This window comes from Lepus europaeus, chromosome 2, assembly GCF_033115175.1.
Source record: "Lepus europaeus isolate LE1 chromosome 2, mLepTim1.pri, whole genome shotgun sequence".
Lineage (NCBI taxonomy): Eukaryota > Metazoa > Chordata > Mammalia > Lagomorpha > Leporidae > Lepus > Lepus europaeus.
In genome coordinates, this window is record NC_084828.1 from 47,050,796 (window position 1) to 47,061,371 (window position 10,576).

Consider the following 10,576-nt stretch of genomic DNA (forward strand, 5'->3'; position numbering starts at 1 on the left):
ATCTGGTAACCCTCATACTATTTCCCTGATTCTCAAGGGTGATCAAACTATATTATAACACTCTGTTAAATGTGGCAATCACTCCATAAGTATAAGGTCATTATATGAGAACATATAATATTAAGCACAGTAAAGAAGATCTTAATAACTGCTACTAATTGACCAGAAAATTAGCATTACTTAAATGTGCCATGTTAATGAAGAATGTGGGAACTTAGGACATGTTCATATTGGCTTTGTCCCATCAGATTCACCATAGAATGTAGTATACTAGGGAGTTCCCTTCAGTCAGACCAATAGTTTAGGGAAACAATTTGCTACAGGGTAGATGGTAATGCAGCAAAAACTCCAGGAAGAGATACTGGAATCAAAAGAGAATATTCCCCTTCCTAATCTATGCTAACAAACTAAAGGAACTAGAAAAATAATGAGAAATAGTTTATTGGTCTTTACCAGAAATAGAATGGATTTCTGGAAAAAAATTAAATAACTTTAGCCAGAATTGAGTTTTACTAGAAAAACAATAAGAAAATGAAAAAGCAAAATAAATATTTTTATCAGAAATAGCAAGAGAAAACACATTCCAGAAAACCCAAAAAAACAAAAGCTTAGGACCCTAGATTTTGCTGTCTGACATGAGAACTCCCAACAAGAAGCATTTCTGTGTAAGAACTTGTATATCAATGTGTGTGTGCGTGCGTGTGTGTGTGAGTGTGTGCAAAATAATCACCACTGATTAATACAATTAGACATAACCTAAGCTAAACTGGTTAGTTTTTTTCTTAGATTATTGGAAATTTATTGTGGTTTTGAACATTCAAAACCACACATATAAAGAATGGTCCAAATAAGAAATCATAATGAAATCAGAAATGTTTTATAAGGAAAATAGTACATTAGAAAACTTATAGTATATATTGAAGGAAGAAGTTTGAGGAAAATTTATGGCCTTATATATTTACATAAGGAAAAGAAGTCCTCAATAGAAATAAGCATTATTTGGAAGATATTAGAGGAAACAAAGAAATCTAAGGAAAATAGAAGACAGGAAATAATAAAAGTAAGAAGCAATGTGAGGGAAATAATAAAATAAGCAGCATCAAAAAAGCAAAGAACTGGTCTTTTGAAATTACTAATAAAAATAACCACCATTTCCAGAATAGAAAAATGGGAAATCTCTAGATATTAAGATTTCCACATGTTGTTACAAAATAGAACTATGCTAAATATTTTTTAAAAATTTAGACAAAATGGAAAAATGACATAAGAAAATTCTAGTTGTTCTATTTACTACATAAAATAAAACCTTCCCTTACAAGGAAAAGTTGCATAGCAAGCATTTGATTTAGCAATGAAGACCCACAGTCCATACTGGAGTACCTGGCTTTGAGTTCCAGCTCTGCTCCCAATTTCCTCCCTCTGCCGATGCACACCCTGGGAGGCAGCAGGGGATGTGTCAGGTAGTTGAAGACCTTGATTACATCCCAGGTTTCAAAGCTCCATCAGCATCGCTCTCTCTCTCCCCCTCTTTTTCTCTTCCTTTCTCTCTCTCTCTTTCTTTCTTACGCTCTCTCTCACTGCCTCTCAAATATTTTAAACTTGTTTAATTTTCCAATTGAAAGCTCAGCACTTTAAAAAAAAAAGAATGCGTAGGATATTGGAATAGATGAACTCAATACCATCAGAAGAAAAAATAAGCAGACATACCATATTAATAATGGACAAAATAGGCCGGCGCCATGGCTCAATAGGCTAATCCTCCGCCTGCGGTGCTGGCACACCAGGTTCTAGCCCTGGTCAGGGCACCGGATTCTGTCCTTGTCTCTCCTCTTCCAGTCCAGCTCTCTGCTGTGGCCCGGGAGTGCAGTGGAGGATGGCCCAAGTGCTTGGGCCATGCAGCCACCTGGGAGACCAGGAGAAGCACCCAACTCCTAGCTTTGGATCAGCGTGGTGCGCAGGCCGCAGCATGCCATCTGCAGCGGCCACTGGGGGTGAACCAATGGTAAAAGGAAGACTTTTCTCTCTCTCTCACTGTCCACTCTGCCTGTCAAAAAAAAATGGACAAAATAGACTTTAACACAAAAACTGTTAAAAGAGACAAAGAAGGGCGTTATGCAATGATTAAGTGATCAATTGAACAGGAAGATGTGTCTATTATAAATGTATTATGCTCAATGCCAGGGCACCTGGCTATTTAAAAACGAATGTAAATGGTTATAAACAGAGACAAAGACACCAATACAATAGTAATGAGTGACTTCAATATCCAATTTTCCTCAATGGTCAGATAAAATAGAAAGAAAATCAACAAAGAAACAACAGAGCTGAACTTCACAATGGGCCAAATGGCCTTCATTGATATTTCATCACATAGTTGAAGAATGCACATATATTTCATCCCACACTTAAAGACTGCACATGTTTCTTCAGTGCATAGAATCTTTTATAGAATAGACCATACACTAGGCCATAAAGCAAGTCTCAGCAAATTCCAAAAAATTTCAATCATACCGGGTAACTTTTTCTGACCACAGTGGAATGAAATGGGATATTAACAATTTAAGAAACTAGAAGATATGCAAACGTGGAGACTGAAAAGCATGCTCCTGAATGAACAGTGGGCCATATGAGAAATCAGAAGAGAAATAAAAAATATCCTGGAAGTGAATGAAGATTACAATATAATATGAAAGCTCAGAAATTAATCCACGATTCTACAACCAAGTAATCTTTCACAAATGAGCTGAAATCAATCCCTGGAGAAAGGACAGTCTCTTCAACAAATGATTCTGGGAAAATTGGATCTACAAATGCAGAAAGATCAAACAAGGCTCCTACCTTGCACCTTATACAAAAAACAACTCAAAATGGATTGAGGATCTAAATCTATGATCTGGTACCATCAAATTTCTAAAGGAAAATATCAGGAAAACTCTGCAAGATATTGGCATAAGCAAAGATTTCTTGGATAAGATCCCAAGGGCAAACAGACAAACGGGATTATATCAAGCTAAGAAGTTTCTGAACTGAAAAGCAAACACTCATAAAATGAAGAGGCAACCAACAGAATGGGAGAAAATATTTGCAAACTTAAGTGATATAGGATTAATATCCAGTATCTATAAAGAGTTCAATAAACTTGACAACCAAAAAACCAACAATCCAGTTAAGAAATGGGTAAAGGAAATGAAGAGGCAATATTTAAAGTATGAAATACAAATGGCCAACAGACACATGAAAAAATATCAAAGACCACAGCCCAGTAGGGAAATGAAAATAAAAACCACAATGAGGTATCACCTAACCCAAGTTAGAATAGGTATCATCAAAAAAATCAAAAAGCAATAAATGCTGGGGAGTATGTACCCTGATCCACTCTTGGTTAGAGGGTAAACCAGTACAGTCAGTATGGAGATACCTCAGAAATCTGAAAATTTACCAACCATATGACCCAGCCATCCTACTCTTGGGTATTTACCCAAGGGAAATGGAATCCGCCTATCAAAGAGTTATCTGTATCCCCATGTTTATTGCAGCTCAATTCACAATAGGTAAAATTTGGTATCAACCCAGATGTCCATAAGTGGATGACTGGATAAAGAAAATGTGGTAGTCATATACACTATGGAATACTACTCGACCAGAAGCAAATTTGGGTTTTGGAAAACATGAAAGGTGCACAACCCTTTCAGGGGTATCAAGGGCACTTACACAGATCCCTTGTCCAGGTGTTCCTTGTCTACACTGAGGACAGGAGAGAAAATGGATGAAACTCAATTATTTACTTTGAAAGAAGAAATAAGTTTCTGAGACTGAATAAAAACAACAATTGCAATTTGTGTTGTTGTATGTGCATTTTATAATACAAAGGAGTCTGTTACAATGAAATTTTTATAACTCTAGTATTGATTTAGGTGTAGTTCTGCATAATAGAAAAAATAACGTATGTGGCCTCAGAAAATACATTCTATATCTGTCATTTTGTAAATTACAAACATAAGTTGATGTTTCTTTTCCTCAAATAATTTTTTTAAGAAAAAATAAGTTAATTTATTAAAAGTTGAGGAATTAAGATAAACCCAGAAAAGAGGATTCACTATAAATGAAAACCTTCAAGTGGTCTCTCCACAAGTCACAGTTATACTTGAACAATGTGGGAAAATACACCCTAAGAATGTGTTCTCCAGAGGTCATATTATGATCTAAGCATCTGAAGACATTAGAGATTACATGTTAATGGTAATGGACTACAACAACTTGAAGTTATTACAACTATTACTCCTGTTAACAATGCACAAAAACTGCATTTTTAAAAACATAATCACCACAGTACCAATAATCAAACAGATAAACAACTTTATTTTTTACACTTAAAGGCTGATGAAAAACCACTACTAATCTTATTAAAGAAAATGCAACATTTCAACTGAAAACTACACTTATATATACTTAAATACTATACAGGTTTTCTCAAACACAACTTGAAAACATCAAACATACTTGTTTAATTTCAGTACAATGGATTCAAGACCAAGTACACATTACATGCATCAAGGTTAGATTACAAATTATCATCGTCATCATCATCTTCAGGTTTTCTTTTCAATGCATTGGATTCATTGGCAGTATTCTGTGATGATACCATATTGGTGGTAATAAGAATGTTTTTGGACCCAATTAATGATGGATTAATCAGAACATTCTGAACTGCTGATGTTGCAGGAATGGATGTTTTTACAGCAGGTGACTGTGAAGCAGGCATCTGTACTGTAAACCTTTGTCCTGTGAGGGACATTGGAGTAGCTACTTTAGTTGAAACAGACATGTTTTGTGGAGTTGGTGTGCCTAGTGTGGGAGTACTTGGTCTGCTAGTAACTGACCCAACACTTAACCGCGGAACCGTTATTCTTCCTGCAGAAGTAGGCGCCTTTTTTTGTAAAGACTTAAGCCTATAGTTCGGAGCTGTTAAGCAGTACCTATCAGGTGGCAATCTAGGACCTGAATATGGTTTGATCAATGGCAAAGGGGTTTGATTTCTTTGCCTTGCAATATCTAATAAAAAATCTCTTGGGGGAGGAGAAGTAAAAGACTGGTCAGCACGACACTGGATTGCCAATCGCACATCATCTGCATCAACAGTAGCTTTCTTAGCATGGCTCGAATAAATTTTTGCATCATCTAGAATTGTGGTCACATATCGAAATGCAAACTCCAACATCTGATTTATAACTCTTGGCTCATATTCTGTAATCGCCATATCCTTCAGGATTTGTGCCATCATCTGTGCATCTTTCGGCATGCTCTTGGGAGAAGGCATTTTGCCAGACTCCATGATATCCAGTGATCAAACTTCTCGAGCTAAATCACCCACATTAACGTATTTCAGTCCTGATCTTGAGGCAAGTTCTTTGCCTAGTGTGGTTTTCCCAACCCCTGGAGTACCGGTGAGCAGAATGTTTGGCAGCAACGTAGTCGTCCCCGCGGCCACTCCGAGCGCCTCCTCTCTGCACGTCCTACGCACTGTGAGGAGGAGCCGGAAGGTCCTTAAATAATTTAAAGCCATCTGATGAGGTATCTTTAGGGAAGTTTAGCATGAATTAAACATGGATTTCCTTCCCATAATGCTCTTCTCCTTGCTCTTTCTTCACTTCATTCATTCCCAATTATGTTCTTTCTCACGATAGTGGATGTTAAAGGGGGTGGAACACTGAGAATGCTTTAGATGTAGTCCTTCCTGCTTGAGTTAAAAAGCAGAATTTGGAATAGTTTATATTTTAATTTTCTAAGGTTCAAAAATAGAAATCTCACTGAAATTTTTTCAGAAAAACATAGAAACACATACACATCAATAACAGTAAAAATAATTTATTAATTTAAGGCACCGCTATAATTATAATCAGAAATTATATATTTTTTTCATTTCATAAAAACAAATCAACTTGACTGTATAAAGAGTGTTAAACTACTTTTGTAATTATTCTATTCTGTCAAGAAACAGTACAAGGGAAATTATGTTTAAACTGATGTCTTAAAAGCATCGTGGATATGAAGTAGTTATTAGAAATACCTTTTGGGGGGTTCAGAAATAAGAGCCATATTTTTTTTTTTTGACAGGCAGAGTGGACAGTGAGAGAGAGAGACAGAGAGAAAGGTCTTCCTTTGCCCATTGGTTCACCCTCCAATGGCTGCCTTGGCTGGCGTGCTGTGGCTGGCGCACCGCGCTGGTCTGAAGCCAGGAGCCAATTGCTTCTCCTGGTCTCCCATGCGGGTGCAGGGCCCAAGGACTTGGGCCATCCTCCACTGCACTCCCGGGCCACAGCACAGAGCTGGCCTGGAAGAGGAGCAACTGGGACAGAATCCAGCACCCCAACAGGGACTAGAACTCGGTGTGCTGGTGCCACAGGCAGAGGATTAGCCTATTGAGCCCCGGTGCCGGCCTATAAGAGCCATATTTTATTCAAGGAATTACAATTATATTTCAATTGACATGAAATTTTAAAATATATCCTTTTTAAATGATTTATTTTATTTATTTGAAAGACAGAGTTATAGAGAGAGGTAGAGACAGAGAGAGGTCTTCCATCTGCTGGTTCACTCCCCAGATGGCCTCAACAGCTGGAGCTGCACCAATCCAAAGCCAGGAGCCAGGCACTTCCTCCTGGTCTCCCATGCGGGTACAGGTGCCCAAGCACTCGGGCCATCCTCCACTGTTCTCCAGGCCACAGTAGAGCAGTAGAGAGCTGGATTAGAAGAGGAACAGCCGGAACTAGAACTGGTACACAAATGGGATGCCGGCTTTTACCCGCTGCGCCAAAGCATCAGCCCCAAAATATATTCTTGAAACTTAAGCTTTGGGGCTGGTGTTGTGGCATAGTGGCGAGTCGCCACCTGCTATGATGGCATCAGGTATGGACTCTGGTTTGTGCCCCGGCTATTCTATTTTTAATGAAGCTCCCTGTTAATGGCCTCGGAAAAAGAAGTGCAAGATGGCCAAAATGTTGTGAAGTTTGCCACCCACTAGGGACACCCAAATGAAGCTCCTGGCTCCTGGCTTTGGCCTGGCCAACCCCTGGCCATTGTGGTCATTTGGAGAGTAAACCAGCACATGGAAAATCTTTCTCTCTCTGTCTCTCTGTAACTGATTTTCAAATAAATCTTTAAAAAAAACAAAAACAAAAACAAAAAAACACAAAAAACCAAAAAAAAACATAGTTTAGGCCAACACTGTGGCTCACTAGGCTAATTCTCCACCTGCAGTGCTGGCACCCCGGGTTCTAGTCCTGGTCGAGGCGCCAGATTCTGTCCCGGTTGCTCCTCTTCCAGTCCAGCTCTCTGCTGTTGCCAAGGACGGCAGTGGAGAATGGCCCAAGTGCTTGGGCCCTGCACCCGCATGGGAGACCAGGAGGAAGCACCTGGCTCCTGGCTTCAGATTGGCGCAGCGCTGGCTGTAGTGGCCATTTGTGGGGTGAACCAATGGAAGGAAGACCTTTCTCTCTCTCTCTCTCTCACTGTCTAACTCTGCCCGTCAAAAAAACAAAACAAAACAAAACAAAAAAACATAGTTTTATCCCAAAGTATTTCTCCATGGTCTCTTGATCTTTGTTAATAATGATAATGAATAAAGGATTACTTTGGCTGGAACGAAACTATGTACATTATAGCCTTATATTCCAGCATCTCTGATCAATGAAAATATTAAAATTAAGGAGAAATAATGCATCATATCAGTAGTGCATTTCCTCTATATATGATGATTGGTTTGATATCTGAATTATGGTTTAATTTTGATTTACAGCATGCCCATACCTGTGTATTTCCTTTGGACCAGATGTTTGCTTTCTCTTCTTTTCAGCTGGAGTGGCCAGGTGACACAACTCTGACCAAGGGAAGCACATCGAGAGTTTTTCACAAGTTAGCATTGGACATTCTCATTAATAGTGTTTTAAAGGTAAATATGAAATGGACAACTGAAGCAATCATCTTTGACCATAAAGCAAATAATGTGTAAAAATTAACAGTTTAAAAAACAGAGTAAGAAAGAAGCAACAGCTTTGACAATGATGCAAAACTGTGAGCTAATCCTTAGACTGCTTACATCTGGGTTCCTAGTAGGGAACCTTACGAGTTAAGTCATTTTTACTCCTATGTTATGTTACTTGCAGCTTTGTGCATTTTAAGAGTGTACCAAAAAAGAGTTTTGAAATTGTACTCATGTTTATTGGTGTCAAAGTTAGGATGTGGCCTCAGATTTGACCTATGAATACTGTTTAATGTGAAAAGTAAAAAGTCATTTATTTTTCTGTCTCTCAAAAATTATCTCATAATTTTTTAGTGATAGGAAAATATTTGAAATAAGATAATACCATACTCCTGTTTATGTTTACCAAGTGTATTTGATAGTCCTGAGACATTTATTTTTATATACAAGTATTCTATATTCGTTTATGTGGCAATCACATAAAAATATTTCCTTTAGCAGATAACATTTCTGGATTAAAAAATAATATTTGTAATTGTTATGCTTGCTAAAAACATTAGTGAGCTCTTTAAGGTAATTAAGGTCCTTTCAACAATTTTAAATTTCATTCACACTGAAGAGAAATGTTTCCATATTAGGAACGCTTATAAGGTAGCTTCTATCAAAAGGGCAAATAATAAATGCATTTCAACATGTTCGTGCAATTAATGCTGAAAACTGAAAATTTTGAATTTCTCCTATCGGCATTTCTCTCTAGGTCTCTCTCCTTCAACACAAGAAATAAATGCAATTTTTCCACACTTATATACAAATATTTGCACATATTCATATTTGTTTCCAATATTCACCAGAATGCACATGATATTGTGCATTTAAATGATGTTGGGCAAGACAAGCATGAGCAATTTTTAGATTCTGGAAAGAAAACTTATTATAATAATGACTGAGAATCCAGGAATACATATTTGGAATTTATCAGAATTTTAATTCAATGTAGGCTAAATTCAGGTATCTTTGTACAGAGAAGTTCCAAAAACTTTGCAGGTAAATATTTGGATTACACCTAACAGCTTTGAGTTCTTCATTGCTTTTGATATTTGGCTATAAATATTTTAAACAAGGCGCATTGTCCTTTTTAATTAAAAGAAATCATAAGAAGTCATAATTTGCAGCTGGCGTTGTAGCATATCAGACTAAGCTGCTGCCTGCAACTCTGACATCCAATATGGGTGCTGGTTTAAATCCAAGTTGTTCAACTTTTGATCCAGCTCTCTGTTAATGCATCTAGGAAAAAAAGGGAAGATGGCCCAAGTACCTGCGTCCTTGTTTCCACATGGAAGACTTGAATAGAGTTCCAGACTCCTGGCCCAGTCCTTGACGTTGCAGCCATCTGTGGATTCAGCCAGTAGATGTAAGATCTCCCTCTTTGTCTCTCCTTTCCCTGTAACTCTGCCTTTCAAGTAAATAAATAAATCTTTTTGAAAAAAACATAATTTGTTGATTCAGTCATTGGTTGATGGATATCTGAGTTGACTCCATATCTTAGCTATTATGAATTGAGCTACAATAAACAACTCTTTCATATGGTGACTTCATTTCCCTTGGGTAAATTCCCAAAGTGGGATTGCTAGGTCATATGCTATATTTATTTTTAGCTTTCTCAGGTATCTCCATACTGTTTTCCACAATGACTGTACTAGTTTACATTCCCACCAACAGAGGATTGGGGTACCTTTTTCACTACATCCTCAACAACACTTACTGTTTGTTGATTTCTGTGTGAGAGCCATTCTACATGGTGAGGTGAAGCCTCATTGTGGTTTTGATTGCATTTCCCTGATGGCTAGTGATCCTGAGCATTTTTTCATGTGTCCATTGGCCATTTGAATTTCCTCTTTTAAAAAATAGTCCTGGCCGGCGCCGCGGCTCACTAGGCTAATCCTCCGCCTTGCAGCGCCGGCACACCGGGTTCTAGTCCCGGTCGGGGCACCGATCCTGTCCCGGTTGCCCCTCTTCCAGGCCAGCTCTCTGCTGTGGCCAGGGAGTGCAGTGGAGGATGGCCCAAGTGCTTGGGCCCTGCACCCCATGGGAGACCAGGATAAGCACCTGGCTCCTGCCATCGGATCAGCGCGGTGTGCCGGCCGCAGCGCGCCAGCCGCAGCGGCCATTGGAGGGTGAACCAACGGCAAAAGGAAGACCTTTCTCTCTGTCTCTCTCTCACTGTCCACTCTGCCTGTCAAAAAAAAAAAAAATAGTCCTTTGCCTATTTCTTACCTGGGTTGTTTGCTTTGTTTGTTGTGTTGTTTTATATCCTGCCATGTTACCAAGCTCTTTTATGCATTCCAGTAGTCTCTTAGTGGAGTCTTTGGTTCCTCTATATATAAAATCATGTTATTTGCAAATACAGATAGTTTGACTTCTTTCTTTCCTATTTGGATCACTTTGATTTCTTTTTCTTGCCTAATGGCTCTGGATAAAAATTTCCAGACTATGTTGAATAGCAGAGGGGAATATAGCCATCCTTGTCTGGTTCTGAATTTTAGTGAAAATGCTTCCATTCAATAAGATATGGCTGTGGGTTTATTATAAATTTCCCTG

The 10,576-nt window shown here is 38.4% G+C and overlaps 1 protein-coding gene across 1 annotated transcript; it reads right to left on the reverse strand.

Annotated features, from left to right (window-relative positions):
- Nucleotides 1–4,467: 4,467 nt before the first annotated feature.
- Nucleotides 4,468–5,469, reverse strand: LOC133747668 (transcription initiation factor TFIID subunit 9-like). Its single transcript, XM_062175993.1, has one exon. The coding sequence runs from the start codon at nt 5,330–5,332 to the stop codon at nt 4,562–4,564; it is 771 nt and encodes a 256-aa protein (XP_062031977.1). The 5' UTR covers nt 5,333–5,469; the 3' UTR covers nt 4,468–4,561.
- Between the last annotated feature and the right edge of the window lie 5,107 nt (nt 5,470–10,576).

Bases quoted from the DNA above. Each gene is read 5' to 3' on its own strand.
- LOC133747668 (XM_062175993.1), bottom strand. From the start codon at position 5,332: ATGGAGTCTGGCAAAATGCCTTCTCCCAAGAGCATGCCGAAAGATGCA.